At 45.8% G+C, this 27,134-nt stretch overlaps 4 protein-coding genes across 12 annotated transcripts in view; 1 reads left to right on the top strand and 3 right to left on the bottom strand.

Annotated features, from left to right (window-relative positions):
- Positions 1-3,380, bottom strand: part of IGFBP7 (insulin like growth factor binding protein 7) — an 18,131-nt gene extending 14,751 nt beyond the window's left edge. For all 4 annotated transcript variants that reach the window (XM_086888688.1, XM_086888686.1, XM_086888689.1 and 1 more), the window contains exon 1: positions 2,885-3,380. In XM_086888688.1, coding sequence (XP_086744814.1) covers positions 2,885-3,365 — 481 coding nt within the window. In that variant the 5' untranslated portion in view covers positions 3,366-3,380. The remainder of the gene's footprint in view (positions 1-2,884) is intronic.
- LOC111928786 (putative E3 ubiquitin-protein ligase HERC4) lies at positions 2,188-27,134 on the top strand. Of its 6 annotated transcripts, none has more exons than XM_023926183.2 (23): positions 2,188-2,734; positions 7,740-7,872; positions 8,554-8,630; positions 9,180-9,401; positions 10,135-10,226; positions 10,813-10,943; positions 11,755-11,900; positions 12,211-12,284; positions 12,596-12,684; positions 13,746-13,805; positions 14,355-14,457; positions 14,614-14,797; positions 15,117-15,298; positions 17,049-17,144; positions 18,282-18,383; positions 18,458-18,577; positions 21,934-22,074; positions 22,160-22,332; positions 23,366-23,420; positions 23,602-23,681; positions 24,677-24,860; positions 25,226-25,325; positions 25,974-27,134. In XM_023926183.2, the coding sequence occupies exons 3-23, from the start codon at positions 8,615-8,617 to the stop codon at positions 26,186-26,188; spliced, it is 2,565 nt and encodes an 854-aa protein (XP_023781951.2). In that variant the 5' UTR covers positions 2,188-2,734; positions 7,740-7,872; positions 8,554-8,614; the 3' UTR covers positions 26,189-27,134. The 6 variants fall into 6 exon arrangements, with proteins under 6 accessions (XP_023781951.2, XP_023781952.2, XP_023781949.2 ...); XM_023926181.2 differs by lacking the exon at positions 2,188-2,734 and adding an exon at positions 6,783-6,862; XM_023926184.2 differs by lacking the exon at positions 18,282-18,383 and having other exon boundaries at positions 2,250-2,734.
- PYURF (PIGY upstream open reading frame) lies at positions 19,968-21,260 on the bottom strand. The gene is made up of 2 exons (XM_086888690.1): positions 20,939-21,260; positions 19,968-20,820 (listed from the first exon to the last, which is right to left on the bottom strand). Exons 1-2 carry the CDS (start codon positions 21,229-21,231, stop codon positions 20,679-20,681), a joined length of 435 nt encoding a protein of 144 aa, XP_086744816.1. The 5' UTR covers positions 21,232-21,260; the 3' UTR covers positions 19,968-20,678.
- PIGY (phosphatidylinositol glycan anchor biosynthesis class Y) lies at positions 20,409-20,783 on the bottom strand. The gene has a single exon (XM_086888691.1). The coding sequence runs from the start codon at positions 20,644-20,646 to the stop codon at positions 20,416-20,418; it is 231 nt and encodes a 76-aa protein (XP_086744817.1). The 5' UTR covers positions 20,647-20,783; the 3' UTR covers positions 20,409-20,415.

Genomic DNA, 27,134 nt, shown 5'->3' with positions numbered 1-27,134 from the left:
AAGGCAGGCAACTTTTTCTGCTGGCACAGCACCAAGAGCAGCCAGGCAGCTCCAAGGAGTTGGCAATCAAGAATTATGTCTTTTTCCAACAGCCCTGAGTATCCCCAATAGTCCTGCCCACATAAAACCCACTCCAGAAAGGACAAGCTGGAGCCCTCCATCTGCCAAGTGCAGGTAGAGCAAGGGTTCTTTCCATCCTTTCAAACTCTTCTCAACTGTGTCTTCCTTTGCCCTCCAGCAGGAAGTTCTGGCTGCTGCAGACATACTTTTTTCTGCATGGCTTCATGATTTTTGTACAAAACACAGACATCACATCTGAGAGGTGTGGGAAACAACCAAGAACACAGTCAAGGCAAATTCTGTAGGGCTGAGAAAATGTTCATTCCTTTCGCTATTTATTATCAAAGAAAGATCCAACAGGATGTGCAAAACAAGTCTTCCCTCTCCAGCTCCACTTGAACAACAACAAAAAAAAAAATTAAAATCCCAAGAGCAATTAAACACAGTTAGGACCCACTACTGGATGTTTCTGGATCTATTCTTAGATACTATCTTGAAAGGCTGTTTTCTCTTGGACTGAAAGGACCTGCAAGGGCATGCAGACACCTCAGAGCCCATCTACCACAAGCAGGAAGCCCAAGTGCCCTGCCACCCAAGTGCAAAAACTGTCCCAAAAATAACTGATCCTGCCTGTTGGTGGTCCCCCCTGTGCTGGATCCCACCTAGATAGTGCCTTAAGGAGATTGCATCTGTTTGTGGTGGGAAATGGCAAAAATCAAAACTCCCTCTATTTGACTACCACAGTATTCAGGTCCTTCTAGAAACCTAGAAAAGTGACATCTCCTGTCTGGAAAGATACTGGAGAAAGTTGTATTCTGTCAGGCCGACGGGATGGATGTTCTCGCCTGTCAGTGTTTCAAAATCCATGTGAAGATTACAACTCCCCGCCCTTCCCACCCAATGCTCGTAACTGCCTGGAGGCCCTGAGGGATACAGAAATACTTCCAGATGTCTAGCACGGTTGTGGGATGAGTTCCTGACTCTGCTGCAAGCCACAGAGCAGCACATATCACCAGAAGGCCCATGGAACAAGGAAGGTTCATGCGGCTGAGGGAAATCTCTGGAGGGTCAGTTGTGGCACCACTGCTGAGCAGCCCACGTCCATCCTGCTCCCTTCCCTGACATACTGGCTCAGAGCTCTCCCAGCAGCAGGAGCCAAAAGAACAGGTCCCCTGAATGGTGGAGGACAGGACATTTTGCCAGTTGCTCTGCACCACATGCTCTAGAGAAATTCTTAAGCAGTTATCAGCCCACAAAGGTGTCTTGCTGCAGATCTGCACACCTGAAGAGACCTTCTCCAAGGAAAGGATGCAGTTTGCACATGGAATGGCTGTCCCACTCTGACACCCTTCTTCAGAAAAGCTGCTGCGAGGATCAGGGGACAGAAAAGGTCTTGTGGAACCTGTTGGAGGCTTGCAGGTCAGTGGCCTTCCACACCCCTTGCCAGTGGCTCATGTTTGCATTGACCTCATCAAACTGTCTCCATAGTCTGAAGCAAAGCCCTACCAGGTTGAACCACCATTGAGTCTGGGAGTTGGGACAGTATCTTACAAGTATCAATACCTGTTTTGCAATGAACTCCCATATTACTTTGGGCAAGACAAGTGAGAACACAGCCTTCTTCTCAAGCACGCACCTGAAGCATGACATCGTTCAGACCCACCTGCTCACTTGTCTGGGCTGGCAGAACCAAGAAGCAATATGTATTTTAGGACTCCTGAAGGCCACTGGGCAGGAAAGGCTCCTTCCAAATACCAGACAGAGGCACGGACTGAGGCCATTCTTATCTCATTCCACATTACCCTGAAGGCTGAAATTCCTTCCCTCCAAGAGTTAATACTGTACCACACTGTTTATGGCTAATATGTAAGCCTAATGCTTTGGACAAGGTTTGTGAAAAGCCACACAGGGCATTTAATGGGCAACATCAAAGTGCATAACCCAATCCTCACCCAGCCTTTCGTGCTTGCCTTGGGAGTTTCAGAAACTTTTTTTTTTTTTGCAAACATACTTGGCCTCAGTTATGAGAAACAAGAGAAGGAGGAGGTGGAGGTTGTGACCCGCTCATACTGTGTTTATGAGAACACTCCTCCACTAAAACAGCACTGGTGCTGCTATCCTGTCCTTGAGATGTTTAGTATATGGTTTGAATGCTATGTCTTACCCCTCCCTCCTGCCCAGCAAAAATCACTCTCAGAGGCCAGAATTTCTAGTAGAGGCTCCGCAGCAGAATTAATTTCTTCCTTGAGCACTATCCCTAAGAAAAAAACTTGGGATGAATCAAGCTCCTGGTCAGAAACGCTGCAAGTGCAAACTGCTACCTACAGCTCACAGGAAAGCCACCGATTGTTTTCATTTCGAACCAAAGCAAGTCAGTGAACGCTGGCTCTGAATTTCTGTGGCTTTCACATCCATTTAATCATTTCCTTTCCTCTCTGCTTGCAACCATCCTGGGCAGAACACTCCCCTGGATAGCTCACCCCTTTCGTTCCACCTCACAGCGGCCCAAATTGCAAACTTCTGACAAAGTACGAAAAGTGAGGGCGCGTAGTTCCAGCACCGCTGGAAGCCAACAGCGAGTGCCCAATGCTCCTCTGCGTTTCTGGGGCTGGTCCGAAGCGTTGCTCCAAGTTTAGGCAGCGCCATCCGACTGGGACTCTCCGGTCCATTTAAGGTGGGTCTGAAATCCTGTCCATTTTACAAAGAAGCACCCCGACGGGATAAAAGGGCAGGAGGAGCCCTCGGGAGGCGCGGCGTTTCCCCCGGGCAGCAGAGCGGACCTCCCCGGTCCCGCAGCCCGCCCGCCCCGCTCCCTGCCCCGCACCTTGCTCGCAGGCTCCCTTGCTGCGCTGGCTGATGGCGGGCTCGCCGCGGCTCTGTGCGCGCAGGCTGGCGGCGCGGAGCTGGCAGCCGCTGCCGTAGGTGAGCCCGTCGCTGCCGCACACCGGGTAGCGGCTCTTGCAGAGGCACACGCCGGGCGGGCCGGCGGCGGCGGAGGGAACCGGGCCGCCCTTCGCCTTGCGGCGCTGGCGGCTCTTGACGCACTCGAGGCCGGGGGCGCAGCGTCCCCCCGCAGCTCCGCCGCCGCCGCACGCCTCGCCCTCGCCGCGCCCGCACTGCCAGCAGCAGCCGCAGGCGTCCCGCACCCGGCCCAGCGGGCAGCCCCGAGCCGGCAGCGCCGGGCACCGCGCCGGATCGCAGGGCCCGCAGCCCCCCGCCGCCGCCCTGCCCGGGGCGGGCAGCGCCAGCAGCAGCAGCAGCAGCAGCGGCGGCAGGAGCAGCAGCGGCATCGCCGAGGGCGGCATGGCGGCACGGCGCCGCCCGCCCGCCGCAGCCGCTTAAGGCTGGGAAACCCCTCCCCGGCGGCGCCGCCCCGGCCCCGGCCCCGGCCCCGGCCCCGGCCCCGGCCCCGGCCCCGGCCACGGCCCCGGCAGAGGCAGAGGCAGAGGCAGAGGGGCACCGCCGCCATCCCGCGGCCGCCCCGCACTCCGCACCGCCGGCTGGAGCCTTGGTGCGCCCTCCCTCCCGCACTCAGCTCCGGCATCGCGTCTGTTCCCTCTTCTTCTTCCAGCAGAAAGGGACGTGTGGGAGCGGGCTGGCAGCCGGCTGAACACGAGCCAGCTGTGCCCAGGGGGCCAAGAAGGCCAGTGGCATTCTGGCCTGGGTCAATAAGTGTGGCCAGCTGGATCAGGGACTGTCCCCCTGTACTCGGCACCTGGAGCGCTGTGTTCAGTTCTGGGCCCCTGACTACAAGCAAGACATTGAGGTGCTGGAGCATGTCCAGAGAAGCGTAACAAGGCTCGTGAAAGGTCTATTGAGAACAAGTCTTATGAGGAGGGGCTGAAGGAGCTGTGTTTGTTTAGAAGGTTCAGAGGGCACCTCATCACTCTCTACAACTCCCTGAAAGGAGGCAATATTCAGGTGGGCGGTGTGTCTCTTCTGCCGTGAGAGAATGATAGGAAAAGACTTTAAGCTGGGGTATAGGAAATCCAGACTAGATATTTGAAACATTTTTCACTGTTAGGGTAGTCAGGCACTGGAATTGGTTACCCTGGGAGGTGATGGAGTCACCATCCCGGGAGGTGTTTAAAAGGCATCTGAATCTGGTGCTGAGTGATGGTTTAGGGGTTACAGTGGTAGTGCTGGGTGGATGGTTGGACTCGATGATCTCTAAAGTCTCTTCCAACCTTGATGATTCTATGATTCTTGCCACCCACCCATGCTCAGCTCACAGCCACTGGCTGTAGGGGGCTGCAAGGGTGCTGGTGAGCCTGAAAGGTTCCTTCAGGAGGGGAGGCAAGGAAGAAAAGGAGAGCTGTCTGGTTTCTCCTGTCCATACTCGGGACAACATTGTTTTCTGCTGCCCTCTTTTACCTTAACTTGTGGCTCCTGCCCTGGAATGGCTCCTGAACAGTCTCCTAGAGTGGGGGACTGCTGCCAACAACAGAAACTGGGAATATTCATCAGGCAGCACTGGGCAATGTTGCTGTCAAAACAGTGTCCTGAAAGTGCCACACCTAGAGCACCATGATGCTGATAAACCCTCAGGCAGGGGCAGCAGGGCGGCACATTCCCTCCCTGTGCCTGCGGGAGCTGCCATCTCCTGCAGGGCAGTCCAGGCCGAGATGAGGTTCAGCCTTGGTTCTGCCAGGGCCTGTGCAGTGGCTGCTGCGTTGGCACTCTGGGGAGAGAGGACAGAGGTAGTTGGTGTCCCATGCTGTGATACTGAGGGATTTGGCACTGACAGGTTTGGGTTGTCTGTGGCTGAGCCCTGAAGGGTAACTCCCCAGGTCAGCATGTCCCTTCCCATGGAGAGAGCAGCTGGAGCTGTGATTCAGGCCAGCTGGGAGGGGCTGCAAGTTCCCCATGCTCCCAAATCTGCTCTGGAGGCATTGACCCACTCGTGCCTGTTCAGCTGCTGACACTGTGGGAACAGGCTCCCACCACATGCTTCCTTGGCTCCCTGGGGCTCAGCATGACACATTCCTCCATTTCTCCTTGGGACCATGGTGTTTGCATACATGTCCTTGGATTTCTCCATTCTTCTCACTCTGGAAGTGCTCTGTGCTGTTCTCTTGGGAGAAGGGCTACCCTGATATGCAAGCAGAACCCCAGATTCGAGGATCTTTACACATTTTGGTTGTTGCGCTGTATTTTGCTTTAGTTTGGGTTTTATGGGCAATTCACTAGAGGAGCGATGGAAAGGGGTGAAATGTACAGGTGGACACATCTGACAGGTCTAGCTGCAAAAAACATTTTGCACAGCTCATGTCTTCTCGCTGTCTCCTGCCAGTTGCCACCCATCTCCCTCACAGGCCCCTAGATTCCTGTTCATCAGAGTATCACAAGCCCAAATACTCTTGGCAGAAAACCACAAGGAGTTTAATGAACCTGCTGTAGCTTACCAGAGCGAGCCTTTCTGACATGAAATCACTGTCAGCAGTCCACTTGGTGGGAGGAAGAATGCCATTCTGAAAGGAGGACATCAGCATGTCTCCTTTCTTCCCCTCGAATCTCTTTCTTTCCATGCCAGGCAGGAGGCAGCACTTGGAGCAGTTTATCCTCACTTAGTTCATGCTTTGGTGCAGAAGGACCTCTAGTGTGCCTTCCCAGCTGATGCTTTGGCATCACTGCACTAGCTTGGTATTTCTTGATCTCGAAACTTTCCTACATACTGTGGAATGAGATATGATCCACAAAGTGCATGTAGGGAAGTGGCTGGGAGAGATAAGGCTGGGTTGCTCCTCCCTGGGCAGAAGTCAATTACTGTATGCCCCAGCCTCACCTTGCTTTGCTTCCATGGCTCCTCCACAGCCTTTTTTCTTCACCTCAGGGACTCCTGGTGCTTCTTTGTGCACCACAGGCTGCTCCATTTAAATATATTACATTAGATACTCCTGCTCTCTCAGTAATGAATTTTCCACTGAAGTTCAGTGGACACCAGTGTAAATATGTAGATTCAAGTTGCGCTTCTTGGGACTTTTGTAGAGCACCCAATCAAAATCTCTGCTTATTATTCAGCAGCATAAAATTCTCATAAGCAGGTAAAATTTAATTAACCAGTGGCAGCTATTAGGAATACAACAAAAATGACCTTATGTGTTTTGATCTGTTTCGCACGGGTATCCCGAATTTCTGGTCAAGATTGTCCTGCATGCATCACTCCATTGAGACAGCGTGGGAGGTGGGGCAGGCAGGGTGGGCTTTCTGGGACAGAGGAAGCTCACAGGGTCTTTGAAGGCAGGGGAGATTTAGCAGAGACTATGTGAGAATGGAAGCAGATGGCTTTTAGATGTTGATGTATTTCCAAACCGAGCGTTTCACTTGCGGTTTCGCTTCCCCCAGCCAAGCAGTCCCTCCGGGTTTGCGTGGGCTCTGAGCTGGGATACAGCTGAGCAGCAGAGTAGGTCTCTCCACCCTCCACAGCGTGGACACGGGCGGGTCACTCTCCAAAGTGAATAATTAAGTCAAAGGGCGCATTCGCCACATGGAAGACCCCGGCATCCCTCCACCTGCCTTCTGCTTTGCCCTCTGCCACCCGGGCAGCAGCAGCTCCGCAGGCTGAGGAGGGCCGGGAGCTCAGCGGAGCCCAGTAGCTCAGCCTTTTCACCGCAGGACTCAGGGTTTCCCAGCTCCGGGCTCCCAGGTATCGGGAATCCCTCTCGCTCCTCCTCCCGCTGCCGCAGCCCCTGATGAGTTTCGGTTTCCATTTCCCCGGCCCTGCCCGGGCTCTCCCGAGCTGCCGGCGGGCGAAGGATGGCGAGGGGACGGCGGCAGCGGGGCCGGGGGAGCGGCACGGCAGGTACGGAGCGGCGCGGTCGGGAACGCTGGGAGACCCCCGGGGATGGGTCCGTGCAGGTGGAACCCCCGAAACTGCAATAATCCGCTGTGCTGCCCCTCGGAGACGGGGCATGAGGGGCTTAAACGTGTCCCAGTGCGCAGCGCTCGGAGCGGGGGACTGGAAGGAGGACGAACATGCCAGGGCATAGACAGAGATATTCCTTTCTAGTTCCATGTCTGATATGTGAGAAGGGTGGGCAGCGAATCTCCAGAGGTGTTAGGTAAATCAGGGCAGGCTTTGCTGATGACCGCCTCTCACTCTTGGACATCCTGAGTCTCGGACACTTGTGCTGGAGCAGAGCTACATGCGAGAAACTGAGTCCCTGGTGCCTCTAGGTTGGGAGAGCATCTGCAGCCCCTCGGCTCTAGACAAGGAGGTACAGCCTTCTGCTGTAAAGAGGCAAGGAGTGAATTTTCCATCATTGCTTCTTCAGCACCTTGTAAAGTGCTGGACTCGAAGGCATCCTGTCCCCAAGGCTGTGACAAGCCTGGGATGGCCAGATGCCTCAGGAAGTGCTTTGTCTCCATCAGATACTCTCCACAGGTGTACAAAACCAACAGACTGTGCTTCTGCTGATTTTTCAGTAGTTGTCTTGGGAGAGGGTGGCTCCCGAGGTCCTTTAGTGTGGAGTCATCCAGCATGAAACAAACCAGTGGGTAGGCAGGACACTGAAACACTAAGAGGACTGAAAAAATTAGTCACACACAATTGTCTCACTTTCTCCTGAGAAGCAGAAGGTCTTGCTGAAAGCAGTAGCACACTGAGACCTTGGGAAGGGGTGGTTAAGGTGTCTGCTGCCATAGCATGACCATCATGTCTGTCTGTGCGTGTCCTGCAGGGCGCACACAGTCGCAGAGGAATGAGGAGGTGCGGTGCTCAAACCATGATGCAACACATAAGCTCATTCTCTTCCCTAACGGGAAGCTATCCGAACACTGGGCTAAAGCTTCAGCAAACTGCCCCAAGACAAGGTAAGAAGCTTTCACAGAGTGGAGGTGTGGATGGCAATAGTCAGAAAATGCAGCCTGCTTTTCCCCAAGGTAACATCCCAGAGTTTGAGGCACGTTCCTGTTGTAGAGAGGGAACTGGAACACATACCTTCCCAGTAGCCAAAACTTTATGTTCTTTTTTAACCCAGCCAGAAGTGCACAGATTATGAGGATGATACCAAGATCCGAGCTGCTTGGGATGCACGTGAGACAGGTTTCTCTCAAACTTAGTAAGGATCAGTAGAACATACCAGAGCAATGCAGATGGTTTGCAAATCACCCATGGGAAAACTGCAGGTGAAAGACACAAGCATGTGTCACAAGTCTGAACCGTACCACCTTCTGATGAAGCTGTGAGGGTAGCCATCATCTACAAATGGCCCAGCAGTTTGCTGTGTGACTTTCTTGTCCCAGGGCAAGATAACAGAATCAGGCTGAGCATGGTTCTTTTCCAGCTTCTTAGGAAGCAAACCACAATGAAATCAGTTAGCTCTGCTACAGCAGGTCAGCATAAGAGAAGGGTGAATCAGCTTACAGGTGACCTATATTCCACATATTTCCTGCTAAAAGTGATAGGGCTTGGTGAGCAGGGGATCTTTGTCATTTACTTTGTCTTGCAGCACAGCATCTCTTTATTTTGATTGTTTTTCCTTATTTTTCTAGGCTGGTGCAAGAACTGGCAAACCAAAATATTATTCAAGTAGCGTGTGGGGACCAGCATGCCATGGCACTATCCAGAGGTAGCCTTTTTCAAGAACACTTTTCCTCCAAACAGGAGTCATGCTTGCTCTGAGAAGGCAGTGTTTGTACTACTTGCAGTAGTTGGCGACACCATTATAGAATAATGAGCAGTAGGGACACAAAGAATACTGGCTGTCAGTGCTGCTCCTTCCTCCCAGCACACAGGGACCTGCAACTCCTTCCAGTTCCTGAGCACTGCCCCTCCACAAAGGTGTGTTGTGCACAGCAGACGTGGCTGCCCCACTCTGCAGTCACCAGACCAGCTCATTCTTAACTTGCAACACCTTTCTGATTGGGAACTCCTTACAAGTATGACTTTAGGGGCAAATACTTCCTTTCAAGTATGATTCTTCTTGCTGTGCTGAGTCACATGGCAACATGGGACTGTCCCAAAGAGGTCAGAAGAAAACAAATTTGGCCACACATGATAGTCTTGCCTTGGAGCTAGGTCCCTGAAAACAGCACTGAGTTTTGCTCCTACTCCCAAAGTGCAAATACTCAAGAGAAGCAGTGAGGCTGAGCTGTTTTCTTTTGTTCTGTGTGTGAAGGGGGTAAGCTCTTCACCTGGGGCCAGAACACCCACGGACAGCTTGGAGTGAGAATCCAAACCACATTTACTCCCAAACCACAGCTGGTGGAAAGACTGAAGGGCATCCCACTTGCTCAAATTGCTGCCGGAGGAGCTCACAGCATCACTGTATCACTCTCTGGAGCTGTGTATTCCTGGGGAAAGAACAGTTTTGGACAGCTGGGACTCGGAGACACGAAAGGTAATGAAGGAAATCACAAGGAGGGTGTTTTCTGGTCAGTGGGCTCACCAAATTGCTCCTCAGTGTTGTCAAGCGCCTGTGGAGCAGTGCTGGACAGTAAAGTCTTTTGAAGAAAGTATATCTGGATATGTTCTTTGTTTCGTGACCACGAAAGGCATGCAGGAACAGTGTATTTAGGGGTTGTTTTTCTATAGGAAACTTACAATTATTTTATATGGCTAATTGGATAGTGTGGGCTCTTAAAACCTCTGAGGTCTTACAGGTCTATTTCCACTCCTGCCTTCTCTCCAGGAAGTCTTATCTGAAAGAATTTAATTTTATGTTTTTTAATCTTCTTTAATTCTTTGTAAACACAAAGCAAGAGAAGAATTTAAAACACCTCTTGTCTTCAGACTTAGAATGATAGAGAGGAGTTGCACTAGACAGACAGAACATCTAATCTGAATGTGTCCACACACTTGGGAATCAGGTATTTTGAAGCTAAGTACCATTTGGCAAGCAGATATGAAAGTACTGCATTTTGTTTCAGACCAAAGTAAATGAAAATAAATATAAAAAAACCCAGAACATAATGAGAAAGAGTATGTTATATTGGAGGGAAAACAACCCAAACCCAAGCTGTAATTACATTAATTGCTGTAAGAGAGGTCTGAAAAGCACCTGTTTTCTAACTTCTTCTGTATATGAGACCTTCTAGTACTCTTTCAATTTTGCAGTATTATCTTCTTTGCAGATAAGGACTGCCCAACATATGTTGGAGCTCTAGAGCACTGGAAGACTGTGTTTATCTCATGTGGGGCAGATCATACTGCAGTTCTCTCCAAGGTGAGTCTGAAATGGAAAGTCAGCATCTGAGACCTCACCTTGTGAGAAAAGAAACACTGCTAAAAGTCAGTGTGGAGAAACTGGGATGGTAATGTCTGCTTCCACTTAAGCCTGAAGGTGGTCCCCAAGGGATGTTACCTAAGCTGTTGGGAAAACTGGTTTTTTTCCTCATAGTCCTATCACCTGCAACCTTTTGCAGGGATATGGTGAATGGGAATACTGAGGGAAAGAGGTGCAGTTTAACTCCCAGTACTTTCTGAAAACAAATTTTAATCGTACTTTGGGGACTTCAGAAGATGTGAACGACATCTAATTCACTAGGGTTTCCTTGTATAAATAAAATTCTTAAGCAACAGGAAGTTATTCTCAAGAGTTAAATTGCTCTTTTCAGGAGCTAAATTATTTGGACCTTACAGTGTATGATTCAGCTTGATGCAAAGTGAACCCTCCTCATGTTTGAATCAGGGATATTTTGAATCAAGCCCCTTATAAGACATATCTTACTGGCTCTCATTCTTGGTTGTGACCAACAATTTGAGTGTAGTTAATAATGCAGTGATCCTGTTGTTTGTTTCTTCATTTCAAGGAGGGGCTGGTGTGCACCTTTGGAGCAGGAGGGTCTGGCCAGCTGGGTCACAACTCCACCCGGAATGAACTCCTGCCTCGAGTGGTGGCTGAGCTGTGGGGAGCAAGGGTTTCACACATTGCCTGTGGCAGGTAGGAAGTGCCAATAACTTGTCTTCTAAGGAGTGATGGAAAGGGGTGAAATGTACAGATGTCTTCTAAGGTCAATGCCTTAGGGAAATCACTGAATAACAGTAGGGAAGGGAGTCACCAAGATGTTCAAATCCCTGTATCACAATAGGTCAGTGCTGTCAGAGTATCCATCCACTGTGCAAGTATAAGCCAGAGCCCCAGTGAGAGCAGAACCCTCAGTCCCTGGTGAGCAGTGGGAGAGAGCTGCAAAAACCACCAGAAGCCCTTGATATTTTTTTAATAAATAAAAGTACTGGGTTTGTACTGGGTTCCAAAGGGCAAAGGACTGTCAAAAGCATGCATTGGGAAAGCCACTGAATTTGCATCCAGACTTCCAAACTGGTAGATTTTTAATAAGAATTTAAGAGCAGTGATAATTACCCAGTTTCACTTTGCCCTTCTGGAACTGGGCCAGAAGTCTCCTGACAACTCACCTGGGCTTGGTATTTGGCTCAGCAGCACAGAAGCTGCACATTTGAAAACAGAAGAGTGGGAAGCAAGCATGGCATAGCACTATTTTTGTATATGGAACTGAGGTAAATCACAAACATCAGAGGACAGTATAGGAAATCTGAGCTCATAGGTGTCTTTATGGCTCAATGTTTATGCAATGAAGAGTTCTAACACTTTGGTTAAAGGGATTCTTTATGTCCATTGTCAGGACTTTAAAAGACAAGCTTCAGGTCTACACTCTGAAAATGTATTTGTAAATTTTATTCTGTTTTGCCCTGTGGTTTTTGCTTATTATGACTTTTTTTTTTTTCCTGAACAGACAATACACTCTGGTCTATGTCCCTTCCTTGGACAAACTCTATTTCTTTGGTTCTGATGATGGACAACTGGAAGATGAGAGGAAGCCAAATCAGTTGATACCACTTCCCATCAATTCACCAGTGAATATTGGAAAATCCTGCCAGAGTAATGACCACTGCAGATGTATACAATCTGTATTTCTTTCTTCCACGGAGATGTTTGCTTTCTTGATTTCATGTTTACACTGAAAAGCAAACATTATCTCTCATGCTTCCTTGGCCATCCCAACAAATTGTACCAGGAGTTACTCCATTTGCTGCTTGATTATCATGGGTAATAGCCTCATAGAATCAAACTTTGAACAGATAATTACTATCTGAAGGGGTTTTTTACTGTTCCACTTTTGTGCACTTAGCTCTCTGCAGATGACTGTCTCTTCAAATGTTCCTATGACAATCTTTTTGTTCTTTCACAGAAAAGGATGCATCACAAAAAGGGATAAAAATTACTGCAGGAATAAACCAAAGTTTTGACCACTTCAAGGAGAAGGTATGTGTACACTTGATCATAGCTTCTGATTTTACCACAGTCTACATTTCTGCTGGAAACATTTGGATTTTCCACTGTGTTTGTAGCACTTCAATTTTATATGTCTGTTGTAGTTTTTTCTGTGCTTTACCTACAGACTAACTTGTATTGCAATTATATATGTTCTGTGGTTAATGCATGTGCATCATGCTGGATGACCATTGGTTTGTTCATACTTAGGCTGAAATTTTCTTGTAATGATTGTATTAAAAAAGAAGAATCCCATCTGCTACAATTTTAATTTTGTCTATGTTTTCATGTATTTCACACAGAATTCATATTTGAGCAGAATTGCCACTCTGGAGGATAAAGAAGTGGATGCATGGGTTTCTAATTCTAAATGTCGTAAGAGTATAAAAAAGTAAATCAGAAACTTGCTATTTGGGTTTGTTTGTGTTTTTTTCCCCTGATACATGATTTTCTCCAAAAATTATTACTCTTTGGAGGCTATTGTAGGAACTGTTGTTCAAGAATTTAGCCAAGGCACAATCTTGTACCCGGGCACAAAGCTGATGAGGAGCTGACAAGTTGAATCTGTGAAAGATCCTGCATGCATACCAAGGCCTTGTGCAAAAAGCCTAATCCAGAGTACCCAAACTGGAATGCTGTGCCAGCATTTAAAAATTAGTGGTCACTTCTTTAATTACCCATTTTCAAAAGCAATCTGTATATTCCACTGTGGGTTGCCTTACATTTATAGTCTTTCTCAGGTTTTATATGGGAGATTATTTTCTTTGAGAAAGTCTGGCTCCAGCTGCTGTTTTTGAGCATTTTGAAAGCTTGGCTAGCTTGGAATTAAATATTTTCCTGACCAGAATGGTTTGGATCATGTGAAAAGTGGTGGTTGAGAGGGTGAAGGAGAGAGTTCTTTCTAGATCTCAGTAGGAAGAGCCTGACAGAAAATTGCTTGATAAAATAGCTGCCTCAATAAGAACAGGATCAGGAATACTGGGAGTGAGTAAGTCTGATGTTCCTTCAGGCTCTGGGAACCCAGCTTTTGTGCAGCAGTAAATTGAGAGCCTGATGGATTTTCCCTCCACGTGCTACAAAGATCCTGTCTGTGGACGGGATTCTCCTCGTTCCCATGTTGCAGTGCCTTTTATTCTGCATATCAAACAAAAGCAGCTAATGTTTGACCTGTCAGGAGAAGAATGGCCATGATACCACAACTAGAATGGAGTGCTGGCTGGCACTGGAGCAGGTTCCCTCACAAGGCCCAAGAGAGCAGATGTGGCTTGCCAAAGATCAGTAATTCCTTGAGTACAAAGTCTTCTGCAACACTGACAGAGAAGTGGTGCTAAGAAAAGTTTTGTATGGTCAGGTGCAGATGCCCTTGTACACATTTTTTGTGTTTGAGAGTTGAAGAACTGAACCTGAGAACCTGAACTTGACAGGACTGACTTTTTGGTTTTTTACTATCAGGAATATCAGACGGATTTTTTCATCTGAGGCTTGCATCAATGGAAGCTTCCTGGACAAAAGGTAGCACACACTGACTTAGATAATCTAACAGAATATATTGGCTGCATGTAAACTGACCAGAAAGTGTTATTTTAGGTCACATATGTAGAAAAGATTTGTTTATCTAGATTTGCAAGAAGCAAGTCTTTATTTTTCAAAGTTCAAGCTAATATTAAGATTTTTATAGCCCTGGTCCTACTGAAATGTGCTAGAGAGCTCACATTTTAGATTATCCTTTGGTAATATTTGGCAGATGATGATAATCCCTCCAGGCAATATTACAGCTCTCAAAGAATCCTTAATAGCTCCTTCTGGCACTGAAGTGGAAGTAATTTTAGGGTGAAATATAGGAGTCTACCATTAATAGTTCACAGCCACACAAGACAGAAAGGACAGGATATTAATCAGGTCACAAAACAGTGGCTTGTGTTGTCTATCTTCTTAGAACACATGAAATTATACCCAGGGGAGCTGGGGCTGAACTTTCCAAGTATTTTCTGATATTACAATGCTTCATTATTCAGTAGAAAAATTATTTAGTGTTGTTTTTTTTATTTTATGTTGTGACAGAGACAAACATTTCAAAACTTCCAAAGAAGTCTCAGGCATAGACATATCAGAAGTGAAACGTTTTTATGAGAAGATCAGTACAAACCAAACAGTCTATCAGAAGGTAAGAATTTGATATAAGGATGCTGACTACACAGATACTGAGGAGCTTTGGATTTGTGCATGAAAATTAGGAATTTCATGCCACCATAATTGCTTTGGCAAAATATAATTGCATTTTAAACCTTGTATCTTTTTTTTTTTTTTTTTCCCTCCAAAGGTGCAACAGGCGATTCTGAATTTACTGAGATCATTGTCTCCCTCTTTCATCTCACCTGAAAATTTCAGAGTCTACTTGATCTTGCCTTTCCTTCTGAATGGGAAGGATATAGACTCTTTCCTTTCTCTGATTCTTCTGGCTCAAGCCATCATGAAGCTCCAGCCAGAGGGCCTGCAAACTCTTGGTAGGGTTTGATGATGGTAGAACTGAATGATTTAAATGCTTGGTCATTTTCTGCTGCAGAACAAGTGTTATTATCACTGATGTAATATGTTCCAGAGCTTGAAATAATTGCTTTTGATAGACATAGAAACATGGGGACTATGCAGCAAGGCACAAGAATTAAAAAAATTCTATATGTGGTTTAATAGTTCTTGTAGTGCAAGTTTAAACTTTATTTTTTTGCTTAATTTATTTGATAGAAAGAGAAAAAAGCAGCTTCATACACAAATTGCAGTGATTTGTATACTACCTGTGACCTCACTAGCTGGTTTTTTTCACAGAATGCCTATGGGCAAACCTAGAAACACCCTTTTTCAAGGAGCTGGTCACTGTCTATCAGAGGGTTTCCCAGGAAATCCTGTTGCAATTTGTCCTGGACTGCAAAGCCATTGGACCAAGCTGCCTCTTCAAGCTGGACCCAACTGAAAGTGCACCTCTGCAAATACTGCAGATGCTTTACCAGGTGAGAAAATGCTTGGATCCTGATCAGACAGGGTGTCTCAATGTAGTTTGGAGTATTTTAATACTCACTTGTTCAGTTCTCTGGGTTCGACACTGCTTCAGGAATCTCCTGGCTCTACACAGTTTTAAAGGAGTTCTGCTTGAGTTCTTCCAAACTAAGTCTCCATAGAAATGAAGAGCTGAAGCATGTTATAGTCCCTGGCAGGGTGAAGAACGCTTTCAGTGGTGTCAGGAATGCATCCATTGATGCCTACACAGCTATGGATGTGGTTTCCTCTATGTAATGTGCCCATTCCCCTTTCTGCTGGTACGATCCCTCACTCCAGTAACTGCTCAGAGCATTTGAAAGACAACCTATCTGCTGGGCACATTGTGGCTGCCACAGTAATGCTCTGTGATGCTTTAAGAGCCTGGAAACCAGACAAATTCTCTGGGATAACAGCATTAGAACCTGTTAAGCTGCACATGAACAAGGGAAATGAAGAAAAAATGGTATTCTTCTGGAAAACCATACTTTCTCCTGTGGAGATGATCAAAGTTCATGAAGGTCAAGTGCTCATGCACACAGTATAAATCAGAGAAACTTATTAAATTTTGTTCAGACTTGAATATCCTTTTGGATGAGAATGCAGAATTTGGTCTCAAAGTTTAGACTCTCAAATCTGTATTTATGCAGATAAATAAACTCAAAAATGCAGCAGGCCTACTCTTCTCTAAGTGATTACAAGATTTGCAACTTTTCACTATCCCGCTGCAAGTATCTTTTCCAGACAACAAGTAGGAATTGCAGAAACATGGAAGACTCCAAGGGAAATATACTTTTCCTGATGGAGTCCTGTTAAGGGATCTTAATTGTAAATGAAAATTGCTTCCCTGCTAGTTCATGGCCATACATGGCTTTCTAAGACTTCTCATTGTGGAGCATTGTGCTATTTGTAGCACTTTCATCACTTAACGTCTGTGCAGGGTCTCAGAGCCCTTTCTGAAGAAAGCCCTGTGTCTTGGTTTGAAAAGACAGGTGTCTGCTAAGGAAGGCAGGAGCCTCCCTTGAAATGGAAAATGTAAACCCCCTCCCTCCAAATTATTACAATTTTGAAATTAAGGGGCTCTCAGGCAGCCATATAGGAGTAGGAATAACAGTTCTTTACTAGTATGTATAAATAAAAAAAACCCAACAACTTAAAAAAAAATTAAAATAAAATGCAGGAGTACAAAAAAATACAGAGTCAGAATACAACCTGACACCCTGTTGGGGCAGGGTGTTGGTAGCAGTCAGATTAAGTGGTGGCTGCAGTCCTCCTGGAGTGACAGATGTGGTTCTGCTGAAGCAGTGATCCTGTGGAAGGGTGTTGTTTTCCTCTGAAGGTCCAGTGGTGGCAGAGAAGGGTCTGGTCTTCCTCTGGGAATCCAGTGGAGAAAGGCTGCCTGTGCTGTTCTAAAGCTCAGAGTGTATCCAGGCAGGAATGCTTGGCTCCTCCCCCTGGGTGGAGCATCTCACAATGGCATGATGTAATTTTATCAGTCATGCAGTGAGACTCAATGGCCCATTGACAGAAGAGATCACCCTGGAGTTATGAGGGATGGGTCATGGAAGAGATAAAGGACACTGCCCCACCTGGTTTTAACAGCTGGTAATAGAATATATCCTTTTGGTTACAGCTTGCATTGCAACCTAAGGCACCCTGTCAGTCCTGTACTGCCAGACACAGCTCACCAGTTCTGCTGCTGATATATTGCATGTTTCAATGCAGGTGAACTCCAGAACTGGTTTCAGAGTACATGAAAACGACTTCCATGTACCTGAAGTGAAAGAGATTATCAACTTATATTCGTCCTTCAATATAGTAGTAAGTATAAATCTCACCAGCAGTGTGAAACACCTCTTTTTTCTTTAATTTAAATTGTTTATATATATATGGATGTCAACTCTGGAGACTAACCCAGCACATCTCAGACATTTCATTTCTCCAATGCTCTAAATTATGCAGGCCCTTTACCATCCCAGTGCTCCAGCAGCTATAACAGAGCCTTTCCTGAGATGATCCCTGGTTCTTAGAGTTGGAGCTGCTCTCCAGCATCTTAAGCAGCTCTGTTTGCTTTGAACTAGTAATCACTGTGAAATAGCAGCAGGAGGGATGGTTGCTATACTTTGTGTTACTCTGTATTTTATTATGTTTAATTAAGATAAATATTTTGAGGTATCTTTATTTATTTAGAAACCCTATTGAGCATTTCAATGTACTTACATCTTAAAACAAAGCCGTGGTAATAAAAAATAATCTGTGGTATTTCTTGATGACACAGAGTGAAAATTAGCTACCAAATGTCAATGTCAGAGGAATAAGTATGAAATGGAAATGTGCATAGTAGGGGTTTTCTTTGGCAAAATAAAGTAAGCTTTCTTTCTACTTGGCTGGAATTTTTAGGGCAACTGCCTAATTCCTTCATAAGCTTTTGTTTGCTAATATACCAATTTTGTACCAATTAACCAGAGTGGAGGAGGAGGTTTGAGAAACAGCATAGAATCGAAAGCCAATTAAGATATTACCCGAAGTTGCTGTCTTATAACTGGAGGTGTAACACTTAAAATTAGATTATTTTTAGATCAGTATCTATTTTTTGTAACCCAGCAGTTTTTAAAAGCAATATACCATAACCTGAGTATCCAGGACATTTTGGTTTAGCAGAATTAAGGAAGATGCTGTTAAAATAACTCTCCATTTTATTCTTGAGGCACTACTGTAGACAAGTGTCTGTCTGCCCAGAGAGGTTTCTCTCTGCTTCTCACTCACAGGAGTGTGCAGAAGCTGTTTTTAGGATGTGAACCTCTGTTAGTGCAGTGCTCATGCATACAGGGCTCATTTCAGAGACAAAGGAGTTTCCTAGGGTACAGACTGGCAGATCAGTCTGCACACATGTCCCTGAACTCTGGTTTCACAAGGGAAAATCAGCACGTCTTTTCCTTTCTTCACCTGTCCTTTCAGAGAGTCCTAAGGAACATGAGCAAGTACCCATGCATCTTTGACAGAATAAACAAGATCCACCTTCACAGAACAGAATGCAGGGTTCTGTCCAAAATCTCTCCTGTAAGTGCAGCCAATTTTGTTACCAATCAGAAGAGAAAAACACACTGCTAACAGACTATTACTTCAATCCTCAGATACCCCTTATGTGGATGGCTGAAAAATGGAAATTTTGCATCAGGAGACAATGCCTTCTGCAAGACATATGGAAAAATTTAAAATCCGCCTCAAACCAAGATTTCAGGAAGATGTTAGAGGTAAGATACTAAATTGTATTACTTGTTAGCTCTAAGTATCTTGCTGCAGTGTTCCTTGATTTTCAGTGTTGGTAGAAAGGTTTCAGTATCCTCTAAGCATACAACAAGAGAACTGCTCATGAAATTATTACAAAACATGCTCCATGGACAGTGTAGAGTAAATCTGAAGGCCAATATTTTACATCCTTATTCCAGGCAGCTTTGTTGGCATAAGTTAAATTCAAGTGAAAGTGCTATGGGGTGGCTGTGAGGTTGCTTTGGGGTAATGGAATAGAATTGCTCAGTAGTCAAAGTCCAGTTCTGTTGCCGCTAGACTGACTTTTGAGACTTTATACTAGTACTAGTATACTTTATACTAGTACAGTGTCTGGGGAACCAGCCTGAGGGGTCAGCAAACACAGCCACACAATGACATTTCTCTCATGGAGATGCTGTCAGAAGGGAAAGGAAGGGTACTGCTGGCCAGAGATGAGCATCTGATTATAATACTGGTGTCTCCATGTGCCTCCTCTGTGGCTTCCACACTGGTTTTGAAGGCTGTGTGGCAGTTGTGTTTCCCACAGGAATTGTGATGCTGGCCCTGCCCGGCAAAAGCCATTAGCTGGCTGATGCGGAAACAGGAGACCTGCCCAGAGCAGAGCTCAGCTCAGGGACCACGTGCCCCACCTGTCACTAACACAAAGCCTGGAACCACGTGGTGACACAGGAACCACGGACCTTGGTGCCCTATTATTCAGTTCTGGTGCTTTCCAAGTGACCTTTCTTGTCAGCCAGAGGTGTCAAAGCTTTTCTTTCCCATTTACTCATCTTAGGAGAAGATTCACAATGGCTCCCAAAGCTACCTTTCCTTCCTGCTTCCTCACTACACCGGCTGAGAGGGGCATTTATTTACAGAGTCAAAGTGAGGGTGTGCTTTGTACTGTCCTCTAGATTTCAAGTCTCCACCAACTGTACAAACTCTGACAAGCAGCTGTCCTTAGCTCAAGTCAGCCTTCGCTCTTGTGAACACTGCCTTTCACATTGTGCATCACAATACTATTTACCTAGCAGCAGCCTGAAAAGTAAAACCACACTGTTAGTATCTCACAGCATTTACAGCCTGGTGCAGTATTTACAGCTTGGTGCTTCATTGCAGCAGGTAAAGGACACGAATGTGTTTTATGTTGCAGATACAAACTATCCAAAAGCAAAACATAAAAAACCCCTTTCACTGTAGCCTTGACCTGCACCCTTCAAAGCTGTGTCCTGTTAGAAAGTTTTTTAGACAATACTGAGAACTTGGCATGTGGCACTCTCATGGCAGCCGTAGAAAGAAAAGATCTGCAGGTACTGCACATACAGACATGGGTATCATCCAAGAAAGAAATGTCTTCATTTGACTCATCTCAAGTTTTGTCATTAAACACCAGCCTGATTTATTTTAATTTTTGGTCTTCTGACAGTGAGACAAACATATTTCAGTACACACATCTGGTTAAAAAACCCCAAAGCTCTCAAATAGAGATTCATATCACTGCATGTTTTAATTTTAATTTAGTTTATTCAGTCAGAGTACAGTTCATTCTTATGAAAACTAAGGTTTTAATTAGTGCCACTACAAAGGCACAGCACTCTTGAAGGGGTAAAACAGAGGAAATTAGTGCTTCTTATTACTCCTACTCTTCATCTGCATTAGCAGTAGTTAACAATGGCCTGCTGCTTCATACTGTTCCAGATCCTACCAGGAAAATGATGCCAGTCACTAGTGCCAGAATGAAACTCTCTCAAATGAACTGCAATACTTGATTAAACAAATTATGTCGATTTAGAGAAGCCCAGGGGTTAGCAAAGGCATCACACTAGTTGTGGCGAAAAAGCTTAATCCCCATCCAGGTCCACAGGTGAAAGAACACATAAACCGGTACTGTAACGGGGAGGAGGAGGCTGTAGAAACACAGGCTGGTTGTGCTGGTGCAGCCCTGAGGGAAAGTTTCGTCTACGCTGGCCGAGTAGAACAGGCCTGCCAGGGACAGGAGGGGAACGAGCACAGTCAGCGTGGGCAGGGAGGGCAGCAGCCCTGCTCCGGCCATCAGGCCCCGTTACCGCCGTGCCCGGCGGCTCCTCAGGGCTGCTCCGAGCCCTCGGCCGGCGGCTTCTTGTGCATCATCCTGGCAGCCTCCGGAACCATGTTCGGGATGCCGTCGATGATGGGGTACGCGATGCCCAGCTCCTCGTTAATGAGCTCGTTCGTAGCTTCCTCGTACCTGGCCAGCCAAGCCGGGGGGGGGGGGGGGTTAGAAACATCCAAGCGAAAACGTGAGGAGCAGTGACTAACCTGGCCTTGCCCAGGGCTCGGGCGCCGCTCCCCCGCCCCAGCCTCACCTCAGCGGCCGCTTGGAGAGCGGGCACACCAGGAAGCGCAGCAGCGATGGCTCCGGCGGCTGCGGCCGCGCTGAGCCTGAGCCCGAACCCAAGCCCGAGCTTGAGCCCGAGCCCGAGCTTGAGCTTGAGCCCGAGCCCGAGCTTGAGGTTGAACCCGAGCCCGAGCCCGAGCCCGAGCCCGAGCCCGAGCCCGAGCCCGAGCCCTGCTCCTGCTGCCGGTGGCAGTGCCGGAGGTGCGCGGAGCCGCCCGGGGCCGCCGGCCGCAGCAGCAGCAGGGCCGGGCCGCGCAGCATGGCCGCCGCTTCCGCCGCCCTCAGCCCGCCCCGCGCTGTGCCCGCCCCGCCTCGGGCGGCCACGGGGCTCTGCGGATGTTCCTGAATGTGGAATAGAACAAGATTAGCTTAAATCAAGGTTTTCGGCGTGGGATCTGTGTACGTTTTCAAGCTTAATCAGGAAGAAAGGAGACCTAGTCAGTGGAACAGGCATCAGCCAGCATTCCCTCGCCAGACATCCGGGAGCCGAAAAGCTTTAAAGCTGCCATAAATTAAGATGTTGATTTATGTCTGTATGTACATTGCTAACTTGGCAAAATACTCAGAGTCCGCGTATCCTGTAGCTGAACTCTGTTCATTATAATACTAAAAATCACGCCCACAAGGCAAAGAGACCCCGGCCCAGGTGAAGACCCTTCCCCTGAGGGTGTGTGGAAATTAGCTGGGGTTATGTGACTTGTTTGGAAATTACTAACCAAGCGTAACAGACCTGGACAGTTACTAATCCTGAATTTCTGTGTATAAATAATGGCTCAAAAAGCCTGGTGGGGTGCACTTGATTTGTGGAATACCACCGAGTACCCAGGCTGGCACAACCGTGAAATAAATAATCAGTGTCTTTCTCTCGGGTGTTTAATTATTGGCTTGTTGCACACCAGGTAAGGAATTTGATTTTGTGAGCAGCATGAGTGTCTCTGTCTACCGGTGTCTCGGGCCTTGCAGGTGACTTTTGTGGGTGAGATGGGAGAGGACAGAGGTGGGGTGTCCCAGGAGCTCTTCAGCATTGCAGCCAGGACCCTCTGCCAGCCCAGTGCCAGCACCTTCTGTCAATTCCCCTCCGGCCTCGTGTGGTTCCCCAAACAGGTAAGGCAGCCCTGCAGGGGTGGATGGGGGCCTCAGCCATGGGAAAAAGCAGTCATGGCTTTCTGGTGTGTTTGTTCCTAACCAGGCCTCAAACCGTGAGGATGAGGACACCTTCCTCTTGATTGGGACACTGTGTGGAATGGCCCTGTTTAACCAGTGCATGGTGCCCTTCCCCTTCCCCAGGGCACTCTACAAAAAGCTACTGGACCTGGCCCCCACCCTGGAGGACTTTGAGGATCTGCTGCCAACCATGGGCCGGTATGAGCCAGGCATGGCCCAAGCTTCAGCTGGGTCTCTTGCCTTGACCATGCACAGGGAGATCCCAGAGGCTGAATTTGGGGCACCCATGACATCAGCGTTTGCCATTGTGAAGCTGCTAGAAGCCACAGATTTTCAAGGAGGTCCTTGTCCAGGGCATGGATGTTGCTCTCAGAGGCTGGCAATGCCAAAACAAAAAGCCAAGCCTCATGGCTTAGAAGATGTCAGATCTCTGCTCCACAAGAGCTTAAGTCCACACTGTGAATATATAGTTCAAAACACTTTGGGCTGTAGTTTGAACTTGAAAGAACTAATGACCCAATTATTAATGTTGGGGGTTATTTCTGATCTACTAATTATCAATTTTTACAATATTGCCTTGCACAAGTACAGTATTATGAAATGCTGCAGTTGTGCCAATTCTGAGAACCCTTGTGCAGAGTTTCCATACACTGGGAGAGGCAATATCAGGCAGACATAAAGGGAGAGGTGCTGCTGCTACCAACATAATGCTTGTAGACCCCTGAAGGCCACTCTTCCAGGCAAGTGATATAAACAACCAAGAAGAAGACAAACCCATCCCATGCGCCAGTGACTGTGTTGAGGTGCTAAATTCACTGATGTTCCTCAGTGAATTGGAACACAAGGTTGCCTGCAATACTTGGAGAGGTGCTGCACCCCAAAACAACTCTCCCAGATCATCCCACAGCTCCACACTTAACTCCTCACTAGATAATGTCTGGAAGTGGGGCTGTGGTCCCAAGCCCAGTTGTCACTGAACTTTGTGTAAAGTTGTCCACACAGGGCATGGGGATGGACTTGCCTGGAAACTTTTTTTACTGGAGGCATTTTTGCTCAGCTTATGTCAGCAGCATGATGGAATTTCAGGGCCATATATCATGGTTCTGTGTGAGTGTAGGTGTTGTGTGCATGTATTTAAATACTTTTTTTCAAAGGATGATTTTAGCAGAATTTGAAAGTGCACTGAATGGTCACGTTTCTTCTCTCTTTAATCCCTTTTGTGTTTGGACAGGAGTCTTCGGAGAATTTTGAATGAAGAAAGTGATAGCTTGGACTTGGACTTCACGGTAAGACATCCCACACAGGTACTCGGGCAAGATGGTGTTCCAGTGCAAATGACACAACTTGTCTGTAAACTCAAACTAGTGAGAGTGCCATGTCAGGCCCTTCAGGAAGAATGAGAGATGTAGCACATATGTATCTGTCACATACAGATACAGCAACCAATGTTTTAATTTATTTGCACAGATAATGGAAGGAGGAGATTCCACGGATGTTGTTGAACTTAAAGAAAATGGTGCCAACATTCCTGTCACTAAGGATAACAGGTCAGTTTTATTTTTATATTTCTTAATCCGGTTGTTTTGTTACAAATGTGTGAAATAGCATGTCTATACCCATCCCCATATACTGTTAGAAAATATTGACTTCTGTATAGTGCCATTGGTCTTGGTCCAATAGGTTGCACACTTTCAGTTCTTGCTGTACTTGCTGCACATGTGCCAAACACTGGCAGTTTGTGCAAGCAGTGGATGACATGAGGATCCTTAGATATCCTGGTATCTGCATATACAGATACCTGGCATTAACAGGAAAATTCCTAACAAATGTTAAAAATAACCTTGAACAGTATTCTCAGGCAAATACAGAAGATTTGTCTGGGAAACCCAGCTATAGGTACACCTCTGTAAGGGTTATTGTTAGAGCAAAATGTTTCCTGCTTAGTTACCTATATAGAATGTATCTTGTACATAAAGGAGAAGGAGCAATCTATCAATAAGGTTTTGTGTCAATATTAATCTTGGCACAGAGGAGAGAAATTTTGTATCCTGAATTATGCAGATGACATGAGGACCCATAGGGATCCATGAAAGGGCTGTTTAAGAAGCTTGAAGTACAGCATTTACATTGATTGTACAAGTACATTGTCACTGCACAAATTCCCCATCTGAAGTAGAGAGAAGAGTGAAACTATTGATTAGCGGCTGTGCAAATATTTATTTTGATTTCAGGGAAATTCTTGGGCATTCAATAGGAGTTTGGTCTGCTAGGTTCCATCTTTTATAATAATTAGGTGTCTCATAGGATTTCATTGGAGCATTCACATGAAGTACAAGGAATGTTACCAAAATGAATCCATTCTGGCCAGCATTCTCTTTTATTTTTGAAGATGCTCCCAGCTTATTCAGTGAATAACTAATTGCTAGTCTCAGTGAAGAATGAGTCTGTACAACACAGCAGGTCATATGGAATAAAGTATAAAGTTCTCCATAATTCTCCTTTTAGAAAAGCACCACCAATTCTTGTTTGATATCTGTTGCAGGAAAGAATATATTGATTTGTATGTGAATTATATATTCAATAAATCAGTACAGAAGCCATTTGAGGACTTTATGCAAGGGTTCTTAAGAGGCTGTCCAGCTAGAAATTGGAAGATGTTTTTCCCTGAAGAGCTGCAGGTTCTTCTCCAGGGACACACAACATTTGACTGGCATCTGCTGGAAAAGGTATTGTATACAAGCACGGTGTCCTTCTGCTCTATGTGCTATGCATAAACTACTTCTGACCCATTCTTTCATTGAGTGCATAACAGATGGACAGAAGCTCAAGGAACTTTCTCTTTTTGATTTGTGTCGATGTTCTAATCTTATCTACGTCAGCTACAAGAATAAAGGGGAATAAGTATGAAGCCGTAACTCAGGGATTGTCATATGAATCCTCGAAAAACAAATGAACAAGCAGATTCCAGAGGTTAAGGGGATTTGAATATCTATGAGTGGGATTATAAAATTTATCAGAAAAAATGTTGCTTTAAATATAAATGGAAATATTGAGGATTAACTGGCCTGTTTTATTTTTGTCTCTTTGGAAGAATGCAATGTACAGACGGTACAACAAGTCAGATCAAACTATCAGGAATTTTTGGACTGTGTTTCACAAGCTACCAGAAGAAAAAAAGAAAATGTTCCTTGGTAATAAATCAGGCATTTTAAACTTTGCATAGCCCTTTTCTTTCCCTCACAAGACATATTCTAGATGGTTGTACATAAAAACTACTATAGTATAGTTCCAAACTGTAGCCTTTCAACATGTTCTCCCCTGCTGCTGTCACATTTTCTAGGGAAAATCACAAAAAAGTAACATAAAGAGTTGCACAGGGACAGCTCTGACCCTCCTCACATCCCTTGAGGTTTGCCTGAGTGCATCAGACCACCTGAAGCTTGCAGTTACTTTATCCCTTACTCTTGTGGTTGTGTTGTTGGTCAGAGGCCGCAGTTTGTGTGACTACACTGTGTTGATGTAAGCAGTTTACCTTTCTCAAAGGGTTGCAGAAGCTAGGTCATCCTTTTTAGAGGTAGAAGGTCAGACCTAGCCTGGCCTTTCTCATCCACAAAGTCTATAATACAAAGTAGAAGAAGGCTTGTAATTACTATGAATTGGTGAGAGACTTTCATCTGTATTCAAGTGTAAATTCAACAAAGCATAATACTTAGCTTAGGAAAATAACCATATGTTGACACTTATTTCCCTTCATGATTTTCATTAACATTATTATTTTAATTTGATTTTTATTTTGCTAACTTGTTCTTGTTTTTCTTTTTTTTTTTTCAATCCTTCAGCTTTTTTGTCAGGATCTGATCGAATCACTGGCTATGGACTGGAATGTTTTAGATTTTGGATTGAAGATCCTCAAGTAGAAAATCCAGATGAGGTCTCTCCCTCTGCCAGTACTTGCTGTCTCATTTTGTTCCTCCCTAGATACAGCAGTAAAAAAACACTCAAAGCAAAATTGCTTTTTGCCATAGAGCATAATGAAGGTTTTGGCCTTGATTAACTCTGGGTTAGAAGCACTTTAAAGCAAAAATAAGAAAAGGAGCCTTTGTTCACTTGTCATGTTTCCTCTTAATAGCTCCAGTTTACTGTTTTCTACCCTACCTTATTTTTACTGCACTTCATAAATACCTGAGTGTTTGTATTTGCAGAGATTTTATATTGCTTATAAAATTAAGCTTTGACCAGATACCTCATAGTTAGATTGTAAAGTTAGGAAAGAAGAATCCTGTTTGGCACACTTCAGAGAAGCAAGCTGATAACCAAACATATTTACACAGTCTGGTTTTGTTAGGACAGTGAGCTCCCAGCAGCAGGGATTCTGTGATTTGTGCATTTATGCATTATCAGGCACACAACCAGGATGTGTTAAGCAGTCACCCTTGCAAGGCAAAGCTGGGGTAAGGTTTTCATCTGTGTTACTTAAGATTTCCCTTGGGGAGCAACTAACACATTTAATGAGACTGAGTTTAAGGAGCAGTCTGTGCTCACCTGGACATGGTCTGTGATTTATTTGAGAGAAATTCTGAGGAGGATTTGATCATTCCTAGACTTTTTCAAAAGCTGTATTAATGAATTATAATAATATTTTTTTTGTTATTTAGTGTGATAACTGTGATATTTTTAATGTTTCTATCTTCTAAGGAGATGTTTCACAATTAAATAGTAAAATCTTAGGCTTGCAGAACAGCACTGTCTACAGAGCCCTGTGAACATGAGGCTGGCAGGGCTTCTGGAATCTCATTGTCAAAACAGTGCAGAGCACTGGCAGGATATTAACAGTGTCAGGCAGGATGTGTGTTTTCTGTGTATTTTGCTATGTGGAGAGAGGGAGAGAAACAACAGTCATTTTTCAGCAGCCTTCTCTTTGGTTAAATCTGTCAGGTGACATCCATATGTAAAGAATACTTCCACTGTCTTAAATTAAATGATGATGGATTAAATTTTCA

The sequence above is a fragment of the Cyanistes caeruleus genome, chromosome 5 (genome assembly GCF_971803275.1).
Source record: "Cyanistes caeruleus chromosome 5, bCyaCae1.hap1.1, whole genome shotgun sequence".
Lineage (NCBI taxonomy): Eukaryota > Metazoa > Chordata > Aves > Passeriformes > Paridae > Cyanistes > Cyanistes caeruleus.
This window is presented reverse-complemented; position numbering and strand designations above follow the sequence as displayed.

Excerpts from the sequence above, each read along its gene's own strand:
- LOC111928786 (XM_023926181.2), top strand. The coding sequence starts at position 6,817 with ATGGCGAGGGGACGGCGGCAGCGGGGCCGGGGGAGCGGCACGGCAG. Across the intron at positions 7,873-8,553 it reads GCAAACTGCCCCAAGACAAG|GCTGGTGCAAGAACTGGCAA; the intron begins GTAAGAAGCTTT and ends TTATTTTTCTAG. Across the intron at positions 12,685-13,745 it reads TGTCGTAAGAGTATAAAAAA|GAATATCAGACGGATTTTTT; the intron begins GTAAATCAGAAA and ends TTTTACTATCAG.
- PIGY (XM_086888691.1), bottom strand. The coding sequence starts at position 20,646 with ATGGCCGGAGCAGGGCTGCTGCCCTCCCTGCCCACGCTGACTGTGCTC.
- PYURF (XM_086888690.1), bottom strand. The coding sequence starts at position 21,231 with ATGCTGCGCGGCCCGGCCCTGCTGCTGCTGCGGCCGGCGGCCCCGGGC. Across the intron at positions 20,821-20,938 it reads CTCTCCAAGCGGCCGCTGAG|GTACGAGGAAGCTACGAACG; the intron begins GTGAGGCTGGGG and ends TTGGCTGGCCAG.